The sequence below is a fragment of the Diuraphis noxia genome, unplaced genomic scaffold (genome assembly GCF_037042655.1).
Source record: "Diuraphis noxia isolate RWA-SAM2 unplaced genomic scaffold, SU_Dnox_SAM2 contig0001, whole genome shotgun sequence".
Taxonomy (NCBI): Eukaryota; Metazoa; Arthropoda; class Insecta; order Hemiptera; family Aphididae; genus Diuraphis; species Diuraphis noxia.
In genome coordinates, this window is record NW_028301711.1 from 78,500,113 (window position 1) to 78,518,668 (window position 18,556).

General features: G+C 26.9%; 1 protein-coding gene across 2 annotated transcripts in view; it reads left to right on the forward strand.

Moving 5' to 3' along the window:
* Positions 1-9,408: 9,408 nt before the first annotated feature.
* LOC107168474 (annulin-like) overlaps positions 9,409-18,556 on the forward strand; it is a 40,733-nt gene continuing 31,585 nt past the window's right edge. The window contains exons 1-2 of one of the 2 annotated variants that reach the window (XM_089216687.1): positions 9,409-9,590; positions 9,768-9,957. In XM_089216687.1, coding sequence (XP_089072813.1) covers positions 9,840-9,957 — 118 coding nt within the window. In that variant the 5' untranslated portion in view covers positions 9,409-9,590; positions 9,768-9,839. The remainder of the gene's footprint in view (positions 9,591-9,767; positions 9,958-18,556) is intronic. The other variant, XM_015517894.2, reaches the window with a different exon arrangement.

Genomic DNA, 18,556 nt, shown 5'->3' on the forward strand with positions numbered 1-18,556 from the left:
TCGGTACGCGCGTGGATCGTTCGGGTCGCGAATATACGTCGGACCGGAGCTGCTCGGTGCGAGCTCGGTCGATCGAGACGTTGCTCGTTCGGGCGTCGTAGGCGAAGAAAACGATAGCCGGTAGGGCGTGTCGTTGGCGCGCGGGGGGTCGAGGTCGCTTTAGGAAGGAACATAAATATAATTACAAAGAAGTCGTATACAGAATAATACACAATAATAATAGGTAAACCATAAAAAGAATAAATACGAATACAAAACGAAAGTATAAAAAGGCGCGCGTCGCCGTCATGCGCTGAGCAAGTGGTGATAAGCTTGCGGTATCACCACAATGATATTGATATGATATATTTAATTGATAACGTATACCACGCCTCCCTGGAGACCGTGTTCAAGGCCACAATCGCCTGATTCAGCCAACGCACAGAGTTTCGTACCACCGCAGGGTGATTCAGGATTCTCTAAAAGTTTTAGTCATACATTTAGTCATTGGCGTGACTAAAACAGTTAATTTACTCATGCATTAAGCCATAGAAAATTTTTGCGATTCTCTAAGCATTATGGACTAAAAATGGTTTAAGACCGTCTTAATTTAATGACTTAATAGATGCTTTTCATTTGGCGTAAAATAATGTAGCATTATGATCATTATGTATGACTTAAACAATTGTTATCTGCTGAACAGATTTTATGATATAAAATATACGTGCCTTTAATATTGAATTTGGCATTGTTATTAATTTTTATTTGCTGTATGTACTTAGGTATAATTTCTGTATAAGTTCTGTGTTTTAACATCTTTATTAATTTTTAAATAACGTAATTTATATTTAGTATTACATCCAAGAGTTAATTAAGTATGGCGTTCTTAGCATATGCGTTATTAGATGAAATAGAAGATCGTGAGCGTAATAAAGCTTTTACTCATCATAAATCTGTTTTAAGAGATAAATGTAATCCGTTCGATTTAAGTGATTTTAATTTTAAAAAACTATATAGACTTACAAAAAATGACGTATCAATGTTAATCGAACACCTTAGACCAAGCCTAGCTAAAATTAGAAAAAATGGTTTAAGTGTCGAAGTTCAAGTAAGTAGGTTTAAATCTTTACTATATCTAGACGCTCTCATATTATTAATTTGTTAGGTACATACAACAATTTAGGCTTTAATATATATGATTAAATGTGATATAGTTTACACTGTTACTGTAAATGTATTATGGAATTTAGGTATTTGTCACGATCCAGTTTTTAGCCACAGGTGCATATCAAAGAGGAATAGGCAGCGCCGAATAGGCAAGGTATCGGCCTACCGAGTTTTAGGATTTTCACAGACCCTAAAATAATGAACGGCCCATTTTTCAATAAAACAGATATTAATTCATATTTATATACATTTTTTTTAGTTTTTGGCTACTAACAAGTTTATAACCATGCTATTGCTATTCTGAGTAGAGCTGCAAATACCTAGTGTATTATTTTCATTTTTCCAAAGACATTATAGACTTGGAAATTCTATCTACAACTTTAGTTTGTTTTTTTTTGTTTTTTGGGTGGAAGGGGAGTATATTTAAAAGTAATTAAAAAATAATAATTGTTTGATAACAATTGTTTCCAAAATTTGAGACCGTTTCCACTCAAAATTGTCATGTGTAGGTGGTACTAGGATATCAAAAGGAAGAACTTCTGCTACCTACATAAATATATGTATTTAATTGTTGTTATTTATTTTATAGAGTTTATTTTTTATTTAAATTTATAATATCATCATTTATTAACTAGTTTTGCAAGCTATATAGAATAAGCTTTAATAGCTATCCGCTATCCATATTTTAATAATAACATAAACTTATTGACAAACTAATTACATTTTAATATGTTTTTTTGAATAAATCATTGTTAAAACAAAAAAAAAACAAAATGATAATAACATGATATCATACACCTACTTACAATATACATATCAGGTTGAGAGTCACTGGGCACATTGCACATAAATATATAATGTATACATAAAAGGTTATAGGTACATAAAAAAAAATCTTATCAAACTAATAATAAATTGTTATTATAGTAAATTTAATTATCTAACAAATAATTAAATATTAATTCAAAAATTAAGTGTTTCTGACAGTTTACAGCTTTTTGTGGACACTTTATCAATGATACTTTCATTGTCCAAAGACATCAAAATATCTTTCTCTACGGACATAATTAAGAATGTTTCTAATTTTGATTGAGATAAACAGTTTCTAAGTCGATTTAATTCATATTTCAATGTGGAAAACGTGGTTTCGCAGCGTACTTGTGCACATGATAATGTCAATACAAACTTATACATTAGATATACAAAGCTATATGCAGACGAATGTAAATTACATTTATATAATATTTTATAGCAACGAGCTAGGCAATTTTGGCAAGCTTTTTTACCAATGCATTTTCCATATGTATCTTGATCAATATTTTCAATTTCAGCCTCATCATCAATATTATAGTTATTCTCTTCGATTGACACATCAATAAGTTTAAGTTTGGGCCATTTTCTAATAAAATCTTGCATTTCAGAATGTAATTTACCTGCAGTGATTTCTGAATTGAATTTTGCTAGTTTTGAACTCATCCATTTGAAGCTATTCTCAGGCAAGTTCTCCTTAAAATAACGTGGATCCAAAAGTGAAATTTCTGTGTACAAATTGCCATGACTTTCAAAACGATTATTTAAACTTGAAATTACCTGATCATACACCACATTAAATACCTGAGTTTTAAAACGAGTGATGGAATTTTCTGGTGTTTCATTATGTGTTTTTTCACCAGGCATTGATTTTTTTTTTATATGCCTTTTTTCTGGAAGACAATTTTCCACCGTATAGTCTAAATTGTTTTTAATAAATTCATAAATTTTTTTTTTAATCTATAATTTAGTGAAAAATAATTTAAATTGTATACTAACTATCATTTAGTTATTAAATTGATCAATTATTAATTTTTAAACATTTAAAAACAATTTATGTACAATATACATGTATTATGAATACAATTCATTATCCAGACCATTATCTATACATTTTATAAAATTGAATATCCAATTATCCAAAAACTTAATTAGGTGATTTTTGATAGTTAAAAATTTAAATATTAACAACAAAATATATTAGTGGAACTCCTAACAGGACTTATGTTACTTGAAAATTACAACATTTTAAATTTGTAATCACAGAATATTTTACTTATAATGAAAAATTTATAATTAAGTATTTTTCAGGTAACTAAGGCAACTTAACTAAGTCCTGCAGACATAAAAAACTTAGCATATATGTATGGCTATAAATTCGATCAACTAAAACTCTGTTAACCCTAATTTTGTTATAATTTTATAATACAAACATACACTGTGTGAATTGTGTACTAGATCGTACTAGCCTATACAATACTAGTAAATAATTATTTATATGCTATTAATACTTAAGAGGATGTCAGCGCACAATTTGTTTTCTCTCTCTGGCCCACACGCAACATGACAAAGCGCATTTACACAGAATTGATTTTTCTAAAGTAATCTTAGAGTAAAAACACCCATTACAAAAAAGAGAGAGAATAATATTTTTGAGGGAATGACATAACGATATGAAATTTTATTGCTATTTCATTTTGTATTCGACTTTCAAAATGAACAAAACAATTTTGTAAATTTAAATGATGTTTTAATTGTTTTGAGACAATATTTAGACAAATCGATATGTTATTCCCTCACAAATATTATTCTGTATCTTTTTTGTAAAGGGTGTTTTTACTCTAATATTACTTAAAAACATAGAAAAACGATTCTGTGTAAATGCGTTTTGTCTATGTTGCATTGTTGCGCGTGGGCCAGAGAGAGAAAACAAATAGTGCGCTGACATTCTCTTAATAACATGGTTTATAGATTGGAAATTTGGAATGGTTGTTGACTGTGGTCTGTGGAGTATTTTGTATTCATACTTCATTGTACAGAGCTTGGGGTATTCAAATATTTTCGGCCATGTATTACATAGCCGGCCCAAATTTTAAGCGGCACACCGAGTTCAACTCGGTAACTCGCCGGCCCAATCCGGGCCTGGGAATAGGTAATGATTCTTTGTACCCAGTTAGTCAGCCGAGTGTGAGTAGGTACATTGCCAAAGAAACTACTGAAATAGTTCGAATCTTTGGCGCAGACCAAATACGCTTCCCTAGAAATAGATTAGAGAGAGCCAAAATATCGGATGAGTAATAATTTTATCATTATTGATTATATTTTTATTACCTATGTAATACAATATACTTACTGATTATTTTGTAAAATTTTAAATAATATGTAAAAATATTTATTAAAGATTTAAACAGTTAAGCCACTATCCTGGAATTTTAGGGTGTATCGATTGCACACAATTTGCAATTGTAACCCCTACTGAGCGTGAAGAGGCATACACCAATTTCAAAGGTTTCTATTCGTTAAATGTGCAAATGGTAAAATATAATTATTTTAATCGGATTACCTACTAATATGTTTCGGATTATGGATTGAAAAAATTAAAAATTCCCATATTAAAACTATATTTTTATTCAAATTATCTGTTAAAATCATATCAATATTAATAAAGTGTTTTAATATATTAATGTTTATTAATAGTTTTTACTTTTAATAACTATGAATAGGTTTGTGATGCAAATTTGCGTATCACTAATGTGTATGTTGATTTCCCTGGTAGTGTCCACGACCAATTTATTTTTGGAACAAGTGCAGTCAAAACAGAAATGGATAGGTTACATGCAAATAATATTAGTCAATTTTACCTTCTCGGAGATTCAGGATACTCGCTTCAACCATATATGTTAATGCCCGTATTAAATGCTCCTGAAAATACAACCGAGTATCGTTACACTCATAACCACTGTTTTGTTCGCAATACAATTGAAACTAACCTAACCTATGTATAACCTCCCCCAGTGTATTTAATTAATTAATTATATGTATAATTTTTATTCAAACTTACCTCTAATTTTATAAATAGATATTTAAACACTATGTGTTCAAATTCTGTATAGTAATAAATAAAATATATTTTAAAAATAATTACATTATTAATCGTTATAGAATAGACAACAATAAAAATAAAGTATTTGGTTGATAACAAAAGAAGTGATATTAAATAAAATAGTAGGTAAGTACCTACCTATTAAATAGTTCAATACTTTACTAAAAACAATTAAAACTTACTATTTCTTTACTTTAGAAAAAAAGTATTTAAAAAGTAGTTCATGTTATAAAACTTATTTGAATAACTAGTTTCAAGGCTGTCTATAACTATAAATCAGTCAAACATTTATATTATTAGTTGACAATGAATTGCCACAAAAAAAAAAAAAAAAATACATTTACATTTACTATAAATCTATAAAGCAATAAAAATATATATTATAATTTAGTAAAGAATCACCAGCAAAAACGCATATTATATTGTAGGGTTAAAAAGCAGATAAAATTTATATTATTAAGTATAGCAATAAATCTTAATATTATATAGAAATTAAAAATATTAAAGATTTATAACAAGCTTAAGTAAATAAAAAACAATTAACCAATAACCAAAAATAAATAAAAATAATAATCATTAAGTTTTTTAATATTATTTATTAGCATGCAAATTAGAAGGCAGTCCACATAAGGAATTTAATGCTTGTGCTACATTTTCCAAGTTATTATTCATATTATTAATAGCATTCACAATCGAGCCCATTCGTTCAGTATTTTCTCTAATAGCATCAGTCATATTCTTAAAAAAAATTAAATTACAATATCATTCAAAAGCATGCAGTTTTATATAAACAAATTAAACACAAGTGATAAGTGCCGACAACTTATTAAAATCACCATTACGCTCAACTATGAATATTGAGACAGAAAACTTGAGCTTATAATAAATTATAATATTCTACCATTATACGATTGGGATCCTAGGGATACAGTTTACCATTGAACGTCTATAAAAAAACATTGAGTCCTTAAAAGAAGAAAAGGAAAGGAATTAAATTATTTTGGTGGAGTTTTCTTTGAAGCATCTGGTAAAGACAAAATTATTGATAGTGGCGAAGACACTGAAGATAAAAAAAAAAAATTTATCTGTTATTATTATTAATAAATTGTAATAAATAAAGTAATGTATAAAGTCTTTACATGTGTTGTAATTTGTCGATGTATAATTGGGTAAATAGTGGGTGTAAAGCGAATTTAGCGAGTGACAAATTTATTTTATCTGCACGTACGAAAATATTAAAATGTTGGGCAGTTCTACAATTTTCTTAGCGCAAGCTCTACTGTGTAGTAAAACCACACCGATGGGCAAAATCCTTCCACCTTGAGTTACTCTTATTTGGGACATAGAATATACTTACCTTTAATGATTCATTGGTTTCATCAACTAAATTCTTATATATACGAGTATCAAATCTAAGAAAATACACTTTTAGGTACTTTGTCTGATGTACGATTTAACTTTTGCTTCTCTGTACCTAAGTATTTTTTCTTGACTTACTTGCTCAAGGCTTTCTTTTAAAAGACTGCAATTATCAATTTCATTTATACCTCAATTAATTCCTATAGATAAAAATATAACAATGATAGATATTTTTAAATGAAACACAAAAATATTGGACATAAAATTAAATAGGTATAGCTAGCTGATACTTCTAAATCCTCCAACCCTTTTGTGGCATTAAGCAACATTTCCCCATCAACAAAAGCAGTCTATAGACAAAATAATGAATATTTAAATTTTAAAATTAGTTGTGATGAAGGTAACATTTTAATAAATTAGCATCTAATACATATAATTATAAATTTACTTCATCAAATCCAATCTCTCCTGTACCAATTCCCTCAGATGTTTCAGTATCAATAATCGAGAGAATGAGTCTTTGGCGGTCATTTGGTTCAGGAGGTAAATTACTGCTGGAATTACCAGTATCTGAGTAACAATATCTCCTTATATTTGTTATACTAATTTCTAGGTACAATTAGGACACTAGATTACAATAGATAGGTAACCGATGATTATTACCTATGTTAGTTATTGACTTATGTTTTCATAGAATACAGCAGAATCAAACTTATTAGAGCAGCATAATTCAGAGTATGATATTACTGACACAAACACTGAAGATGATGATTTTGAGGATTATCTTAGAACTTGTGCTACAAATTCTTCTCAAAACAGTCAAAACTCAATATCTACAATAAATTCTTCTCAAGGATCTAATTCGACTAATTCATTATTAAATTCTAAACTAGATGTCTTTGAAAATATAAACTGACTGTCTTATAAAGAAGATATTGTTAACTTTTGGTCGGAAAATAAAAATGAAATGCCTGAACTATATCAATTAGCACAAATTCTTATGGCGGTACCGGCTGTACTCGGGTACCTACTACATTTCACACTCATTATTTATTTCTTATTAGTTATTTGTCATAATACTCATAATGTCTGCATACTACTATTTTGCTTTTGCTTTTATGTTAGTTAGTATAATCAACTAAAAATATATTTCAATATCTTTGTTTAGGACAGCGTGGAGCGTAGTTTTTCCTGATTAAAATTTATATTGTCTGATTTGAGAAATGCTATTGGTCATGATATTTTGGAAAATATTTCAATCATTAGAGGAAATGCTAATACAAACTAGCCAATAATTTATTATGTTGATTTATTTGAAATTTAAATTTAAAATCAAGGCAATAAATTCTTTAGTTTTTGGTTAAGAAGACCATTATTATTATTTTGTTAAAGTCATTTAACATTTCTTTATTCTTGATATGATTATCAAAACAGTATTATTAAACTATTAATAGTAAACATATTACTGTTATCGTCAATTTTTTTTATACCTGGTTCGTCAATTCCAGGTAAGCTAAGCTTAAACTGAAAGTGTAACTAATATAAAGTATGTGCAGTACTGCAAAAATATATTGGTCAGAACTCCAATTATTTATATTATCTAATCTAGCATCTACCATTATTGTGTAAATTAACTAATAATTAGTTATTTAAATGTATAATTATAATATGTAATAATATTTTCTGTTTTGCAAAACGAAAAATTAACGTTGCAATTCACTGCTTAATGTTCACGAATAACCTATTTAATCGCTTAAAATATAAAATATAATAAAATATCGTATAGAAAATAATTTAAAAGTCATTCGTTAACATATTATTAGACAAAATTAGTAGATTTACTAAAATTTTCATTCACATTAAAATTTTTTTTGTCATGGTTTGTTCTACAGTTTTGTAAAGTAAATATTATATTCGATTTCTGTTATATGAGTATTAATTTCTTGTTGAAAAATGATTTTTTTGTTTTAAATTGATAGGTAAGACTGTTAACTGCTTATAGCCAATTATTCAATAAATGCTATCTAACCAGTAGATACGGTTAGGATTTAAGCTTAAATTCTCCTGCCATTATTGAAGCAAAATCTTCGCACGACTCTGCTTAAATTGTAATGTTTGTAAATTATATTTTATAAATATAGGTATAACCCCCACGAGCCACAACTACATTTATATAATTTCAACTGTGATTTAGATTTATATATATATATATATATATATATATATATATATATATTAACTTTAGAAAACCTTGCCTGTATAATGTATATAATTGCTTATATATATTTATTATATATGTTAGATGTATCTGTATGTATCAAGAAACATTATGACGTAATGCTTATAGTTTATAGTTATTATAGACCTTTATGCTTAAAACGTATACTATTTTGCTCTAAACATTCTGATATATTTGTTTAACTGTATTAAACTAACTAAGCTTATAAACTTTGAGTAGGTATATGAAAAAAAAACTGGACCGACCTCGTGCCCAATCTTAAATCATTTTTATACATCATTTATCTGAATGATTAGCAGCTGTTGTAACTAAAATATATTATTCACATCACACTGCAGCTGAACAACTTGCCCGTTTTGTGCGATTGATGACAATTATTCTTGTATACTTCACCGTCGTCGTCACATAAGTCGACCCACGAAAGCATGAACACACGGCGAATGTTTTCCTCAGCCGTATAGCAAGCAGCTTGTGGTGGTGGTCATACGGAATTATTATTGGCGACGCGCGCGCGCGCGCGTGTGTGTGTGTGTATGTATGTATGTAAGTACAAAATATACTATTTAAATACACACACACATATACATACGATGGCTTGCACGCGTAATAGTACATAATACACGCCTACAGTTTACATGTACATAATATTATGTGTGTGTGTGTGTGTGTGTGATTTATAATTCTTATATATAGACAAATATACACACATATAATGTGCCCCGAGCAGGTAGCTAGCGGAGATGGTGGCTGTGGACAATCATTCGTCTTATGAGAACCGCCGATAGTGAACGTTTGTTTTTTTTTTTTTGGATTTCCGATAAAGGATTATCATAATAATAATTTTATATTCAAACACTTATTATACGCGTGTAGTATATATTGTATATATATATTTATACGTGTGTTTTTATATACATGCATAAGAGTATTTAGGTATGTACATAAATAATATCATTGTATAAACGTATATTTTATATTCTTATATGTATAGTGTATACATCGTATTATATATTGTACATTCACATGCGAGTGCGAGTGTGTTCGTTTATCACACCGAACACAACGGGGGTCGTTGTATACATTATTATATTAAACTTAAAAATCATTCAGATAAGGTCGAGACGAAAGAAAGACAAAAAAAAAATTCCACTGCCATTTTGAAACGCCCGATGACCGAGTACTATGACAGATTGTTTCGGACTATGCCGGTTATTCGAACGGGAACACTCGAGCGGCAAGATGGGTAATGATCTGTCTAAACCGAATGAGAATTACATAGTGGTACCAACCGGTGACAACAGTAAGTGATCTCAAAAAATTCATGTTTTTTATTTTATTAACCATTCAAAACATTTTTATAATGCTTTTATTTTATTTTGTGCAACTACAACCTCAACGAAAATATTGTTTGTTACGCACACACGCCACACGGGCAGCCGCGACTATTGATTAATTATTTAGATCAACATAATGTTGTGTACATAATATTATTATATTTTGTAATAAACGATACAACATAATATATACCTAAGCTTAAATGCATAATATTAAACATAAGAATTAATTTGAAAAAAAAAATCGTTAGCTTTATTTAACTTTTATAAAACCGTAGTCGTATACCTACTTAATTACTTGCATATTTTAACTCTAAAAATTCAATTAACAACAAATTAAGATTTTATCTTTATTTTTTTATATTTTATTAATTTGTAAATAAATATTCAAATCAGTACCTACTATAAACGCAAATTAAATTATAGCGATATTGACAAATATTTTTACCGACATGAAAATGATGTATATTATGTTACGGTAAAAGTACGATTTCTAGTTAAACCTAGGATTTTCCGAGAAATTCTATGTTTCACCGAATACTGTTGGTAAATGTTCAAAATTCAGAAATCTTAGGAAAAATAATCAGTGTAAGATAAAGTCAGAAATATTTTATCAATAATTATTATTATTGAAGTATATTAGGTACTACCTTCATTAATGACTAATATATTAAATACATACATTGATATTATTGCTATATATGATTATTATTTATTACATATTACAACTTCATCACATTGATACCTTTTTGGCTAGTTTATTGATTGTACGATATTAAAATCGAAATTAAAATTCCCAAAGTCAATACTTAATAATAATAAATTATGATAACTATGTTATGTAACTTATTGATAACTATGATTAAAGTCAATCGCAATAGTATTCCGAATTTCCGAAATTTACCAACCGTATTCGGCGAAACAGAAATTTCCGGAAAATCTTAGGGTTAACTAGTACCTAATCGTACTTTTACCGTATCATATTAAGCATTATTTTCATGTTGGTAAAAATATTCGTACTTTTACCATAACACACCCACACACACACACACACACACACACACACACACACACACACACATATATATATAAAAATATAGTAAATATGTTTGAGTACGTAATTATTTTTCACTGAAGTTCAACCTCTTTTATAGAATTTCATTTTAATTAATAGTTTTGGATTTTGAACCAATAGGTTTTAATACATTAATTTAATGATCAAACCTAGTTAGATTAAATGCTAGGTGTACTAAGACTAAGGTACAGTAATCATAAATTTTATAATAATGATTATTTTACTGTTTTATTTATTATAACATTACAACAATTGTGGTAGATTTTCCTTGAAAAACCATATAATAAATAATATTGAATTTTATATATTTTTTTTTTTAGTTTCTTTTATTAAAATAATGTTTGTTAATATTTTATTATGGTATGTTTTTCATGTTTTATTTAAAAAAAAAAATGTATGGTAATTATTATTGTAATACTTACCTTATTTAATTTAATTGGATAAGTAGAAATAACCAAAAAACGAAAAATTAGAATAATATTATCCATGTGCTGGTTTTATCAGATAAGTATTTTTCTAAAATGAAACTACTATATTTACTATATTTACTATATTTTAATATTATTTTCAATTGTATACATGATGAGAATATGAGATAAATCATTTTTCGTTAAAAAGACCAATATCGAAATAATACACGATTTACGAGCATCACTGGGTCATCGTGGGATGAAAATAACCGGTTTCGTTTTAAAAACTGCATAAGTTGTCATCGCCGAAGGAGTATCTTGTCAACCTTGTATCACTATTAGAATTTCTATTACTTGTTTGGATGAAACAATTCATAAAAAACTTCTCTTTACAAATAACAACATGTCTATGTTTTGTAACTGTAATTGTTTTGAAAATGTTTTCCACGACAATTATTATTGTATTAATATAATTAACGGATAATGTAATTTATTTGATTTTTATTAATTTTTAAATTATTCTGATATTTATTTTACTCTAACAAAAATCATTATAACGTTGATTATTATTATTTATTATAATTCAAGTTAAATTAAGTTTTATTTTTTTTAACAACAATATATTTACAATCTGTATAAATTTGATGCAATAAATAAATTTTATAACATTATTTACAAGGCATGTGGGCGTGATAGAAGGGGGCAGATCCAGTGACACTACTTCAATAATAAATTTTGATCTTATTAATAAGTTTTTTTATGCTGATTATAAAAGTAAATCACGTGACCAGTTACGTTTAAGGCGGTGAGGAGGATTGTTGGGAATGGTGGCAGAGGAAAGATTAGAAATGAGAGAGTTAGTGTGATGTGCGCGTGGAAATTCGAATAATTTATACGGGCGAGAGTAGGAGCAAATTTTTAGGTCATTATGTAAGTAAAGATTACCAACATACACGGAGCTTTGGTTATTAACTTAAGATTAATTGATTGAAACGCTTGGAATATATTGACGTTGGATTTTTTGGCTGAGTCTCAAAGTTGGATACCATAAGTCATAGCCGGGCGAATAATTTGTTTGTAGATTAGCAATTTATTAGAGAGTAAGATGTTGGAACTGAGAAGAGGTCTAAGTTTATGTAATTTGATATTTAAGGATTTAATTTTAATTTTTATGTGTCGCCCAGGTTAGCCTTTTATCGAGATGAACACCTAAATATTTGACCGAGTTTACCTTAGGAATTATTTTTTCGTTAAGGAATACAGGAGGGCTGTCGTTAGGGCGAAAAGTAAAGGTGATATTGTGTGATTTATTATCGTTAATCTTAATTCTTCATAATTTTAACCAGTGTTGCAATTTTAGTAAGTGATTTAGTTAAATTAAGTTATACAACCTTAACTCGTCTAATACGACTAAACATATTCAGCACGAATGACTTATTATATTTCCTTTTCAAATGCTTTTTTTCTAGATATTTTATTTACTTAATTTTTAATCAACCTATATTAATCAATATTTTTATTTTTGATATTTATATTTTATATTTTTATGCAAATATTCCTCTAAGTAAAATAATAAAAAATGGTTCTTCTATTTAAAACTACATCTATTATTATTTGATTTCAATGTACATAAATTTATAATATTACTTATTATTTATTAATAACTTAAAAAATTAAAACAAAATATTTATAATTTGACATAAACTACAAAGAAATAGTTATGCAATAACTAATCGTTGCAGTGACGACGGTAAATTATTTCTGTTATTACAACGAATTTGCATTTTACAAATATGTGTTAATGATACTACTATGGATTTTTGATTTTTGGAATAGTAAATTATAAAAATATGTAAGGTTGTTTAATATTATGAAATAATATAACAATATTATGAGTAGTACCAACGTATTTTGTCTCTTTAGATTAAAACTTTACCAATATTGATCGTTAAATTATCGTAATTAAATGTATGTAGCAAGTTATTAATGATTTTAGATTCTGAGCAGAGCGATGAATGTATTGATTTTACCATGATGTGTGTTTTTATTTTTTTATTTTTTTCCACCATGCAATTTTCAAAAAATTTTGACTTAAGTTTAACTATTCAATATTCATAGGCATATGCAATTTTCGATAATTATTAGTTTTTTTAAAATTAATATCGATAAAAATTTATTTTTTGGGTAGAAGATCTTGAAAATTTAATACAATGCTCTTAACATATTGTTACAATAGCAGTTGAAAAATAAAAGAAATTCATAGTCACAATTTTTTTTTTTTAAGCATTCGAAGTTTGAATTTCGACAAAATACGTAAAAATCACGAAAATTCGCAAATTATTTTAAGCTAGAAATTCATAAAAAACTTTATTTTTAAATCTAGGATTTGAAAATTTAATACAAGATTGTATGATAAGTTTGTCAATCTTTAAAAAATGTCCACCGGAAATTCAAATTAAATTTTTATGAGCATTTGAAATTTAAATTTTTACAACAACGGATTTCACATTTAGCGATTTTCTTATTTTGGTGTAACTCAAAAACAAATGATCGCAGATACTTGAAATTTTCACTGAATGTTTATATAGGCATTTCCTATATTTGATACAATTTTGTTTTAAGCTGTTTACTGACATTTTAATTTTTCAACTTTTTTATTTTATTTTTTCTATGTATAATATATATCGATAAAAATGTATTCGTTGGGTAGAAAAGCTTGAAAATTTAATATAAGGCTTCTAACACATTGTTACAATAGCAGTTGAAAAATAGTAAAAAATATATTGGCAGGTTTTTTTTTATAAGCATTTAAAGTTCAAATTTTGACTAAATACGTAAAAATTACGGCAATGTTCAAATTATCTTAGATAGAAATTCATAAAAGTTTTTCTTTTTAGATCTAAGATGTTAAAATTAAATACAAGGCTCCTAACATATTTTTACTATAGCAGTTGAAAAATAAAAGAAATACATGGTCACATTTTTTTTTTTACAAGCATTCAAATTTTAATTTTGACAATATACGTAAAAATCTCGAAAATTCACAAATTATTTTAAGCTAGAAAATTCATAAAAAATTTTCTTTTTAAATCTAAGATTTGAAAATTTTTAATAATCTATAATATATCCTAGACAGATAAGCCGTCTTCGCTGAGAATCGTTTTTCGTATACAATGATATAATATCATTGGATTCAAATTTAACTTGTAACCTATAACTGTACAGCAGAGCGACATCCAAGACTTAGCCGCTTTTTTTTTTATTTATAGCGGTAAATATGTGTTAGGTATCCATAATTTGTTTGCAGCGTGGCTAATTTAGTTATCGATTTCATTGAAATAAAAACTTACTCTGCACAATTTACGACCAGAGCAAATTTTCTAAAATTGTTGATTACCACAAGGAAAAACCACTGCTAAATATTTAGGTTCAAGAAACATATTAACAAAGATAAAACCGAACGTAATGCCTGAACAAGTTTTTTATACCTACCATAATCAAAATAACCACAATTAACTGTATATTACCTAACTAAATGTATATTTCATACTATTGTCTATTACGTTTCTATATTTTATAATATCATTGCCGCTAATCTTATAATTTTAGGAAACCTTTGTTTGCAATATTTTAATTTTAGATAATCCGATCACATAAATTCAAAAAAATATAATTTTATGTAGCATACAGAGCAGAGCATAAGATATAATATAGCAGTGAAAGAAAACAAGGTTTTCTTACATTTTTAATGCCTGATCCCAGCCACGTGAACATTAATAGATACATCATTTTAGGTATCATACCTGCCTACATAGAACAACTATAAATTAAGTATTAATCCACTTAGAACTCATATGTGTATAACGGAGAAAGTAGAAAAGTTGTTCATATAGTACGACGTATATATGATAGTATACCTACATGTAAATTGTTTAGGTAAACTAGATAAAGTTAGATTTGTGTATGCGAATATGAAATTAGGGGACTGAAAACATTTAATTTATTTCAAAAAGGTAACCAATCTTCATTCTTTGAAGTTAGAACTAATAAAAAATGTTTGACGTGTAGTTAAAACAGTGTACCACTGTATCTATACTTGGTTCCTATGGTAAGATTATGGTTATAATGCCAGATAGTAAAACGAGTTATAGTATCCTGAACTATTTTAATGTAATGAATGAAAAAAAAAACGAATACTCGAAATTAATAGAATTTTGCGTCTATGTTGTACTAGTTGCATCATCTATATACAAGTAGTAAGTACTAACACACATTTCATAATATTAATTAACTAAAAAAAAATATTAAAATATAAATACAACTTAGTAATATTAAAATATTTTTTTTTAATATGTTATAGACGTACCGTAATACACAGCAAAATATTACTATATTAGATACCTATTAAATTCATCAAATATTTTAATTCATTCGTTGGTTTTTCAATTGTATTTATAGTTGTTAACACAAGATATAAACATGCTTTCAAATTATAATATAGCCACCCATTTCAATGATTATATTATATACTCCATATTCTAACACATCATTGGTCATTGTTGATATTTATAATTTGTAATCATATCATTCCATGAATAAAACGCGACCATATAAGAACCATTTAAGAGATAGGATTTTTAATGTGCTACGAAGTGCACGGGTTCAACTAGTATTGTATATCTTACATTAACAAATAACAATACTATAGAGGAGTAAATGTAAACTATTTTATAATTTATGGCCTTTTGTCCATAAGATTAACATATTCAAATCGATTACCTGTATATTTAGATCATGATAGAGTAGGTAGTCTGCAGGATTTTAAGTTTTCTAAAAATATTTGATATACCACACTATAATATTGCGTAATATTTCTTATCAATTTATTCGAATTTACCTTCTTAAAAAGTTTTAGATAGGTCATACCACATTATATTATAGATATTTTCAATTTCAAGTGGTCTTTTTTATCAACATTCATTGAAGAATATTGACGTATTAATATATTCTACAATGAATATACGAACGACATGAATTATTTCTTGTACAGTTGACAGTTGTATATACTTATATTACATATGTAGGTACGTATACCCACTGTTATACACTTATACTGTTTATACCTTATACCTATATAAATATGCACGAGCGCACAGTTATTAAGCAAGCCTGGACATGTTAACGATAATTTTTAATTTAGTTAGTATTATAAAAAAAATTTTAAAAAGTTTAAGTTTATAATATTAGCCTATTTTTTAAATTAGTTAAATTAAAAGTTATATGGAAACTTACATTAAACTTATTTAATTAAATTAAGAGAACAATGCACCCACATGTGTCGTTTCCGTTTTACTAATGTACAACATACCTACCAAAAACTTGTCGCACAGTATATAATCATTCGATCTATATCCAAATTGACTCCCAACTGATATATTGAGAACATAATCCGTGAAATATCGATTTTTTTTTTCATCACTTATATGAACAAGGTCTTATTATTTCAAAATCCATTATTTTTATGTTTTTCAAACATGAATAACTTTTTTTGTAGTTTCAATATCGAAAAAATAAACCAAAGTTCTCCTTTTCACGTTGAAAAAATTTCGTTTCTTAGTCATAAGTATTATGACGGCAGCACTCTCTGTTCTTTTCCATACAAAAGAGTTTTTGTCATGTTTTACATTAGACAACACACACGGAGTTTTCTTTTGTTGTTATTGTTGTTATTTTTTTTAAATATATAAACATCCAGTTATATGATTTAAAATAATAAAAATTAAATGTTTATGCAATAATATGCACATCAATAATAATTGTATTATTTATATTTTATATTTGTGTTTGATATTATTTATAAATCAACGTAATTTGCATTTAATTAAAAATAACTCGTTATTCAAATCAGTAAAAATCAGTTAAGTTAAAAATTCAGTTGATAAAATTTGAATATGAAAAAGTTAAGATTAACTTAACTTCTCTTTAATTTTCTAATTCGTTTATGTCTAGGCTTGCTACTAAGTAACTTGTAATGTAATTAATATTTGATAATGTCAATAAACGATGGCGGCGCCGCGGAAGCAATGCGAAAGCAGATCCCGCGGCGTCGTTGGTTAAAACAGAAAAAAAAAAAAGGCTTGCTACTAAGTAATAAAAAAAAATAAAAACCTATAGAGTATTTTAATACGAAAATAATTTTTTTTTTATATTCCATATTATCCAATGTAACTAAAAAATTGTTTCATTACATTTACAGAATATGTCGTTTCTTTCATTATTCTCGTTTAAAAAATAGATATATTGCAAATGAAAAAATAATACGTAATTGATCAATTAACTAAAAAGATTTAAAAGTTACATAAATACAAGCATAATATTATAATAAAATGTATCCTACAATACTAATGATGATCTATTATTGTACGTTAAATAAAATACACAATAGGTCAACCCAACGATAAACCAGATTTAATTTCAAATGAATTAAAACATTATTACACAAGTAATCTTCACTCTTCAGCTCTGATTAATAATAATAATTTATTTTTACGAATTATAAATGGATTAAAACAATCTTATTATCAAATTATATTTTATGATTCAAAAATTTATTAGTTAGTTATAACATGATAATGAATGTTAAAAACAAAACTGTAAGTGTTATTAAAATCGTATAATATTATGATGAGAAAATATCAAGAGATTAGTGAAGCAACTTATAACGTTATACTATAACAATATAAAATAATTATTATATTAGACTCATCAAGAAATAATTATTTTATTTGAATGGCAATATGCGCTGTTTTAGTTCGACGTTTTACTAATCGCATAATTGTCAAAAGCAAAACCACTAATTTAATTTTACAAAATAATGTACAATGCTATGTAAGCGTTTTAAGTTTTAACTATGATATGAAATTAAATGTGTAAAATATAACATAATATTACAATAACAATGTATTAATGTAAAATGGTATATTGTACAAATAAAATTACACTAATTCATAATTGTCTTTTATTATTAAGATGTTTGATTTGTCCGGAGAAATGGCGATATGATACCGCGTTCGTTGTGCT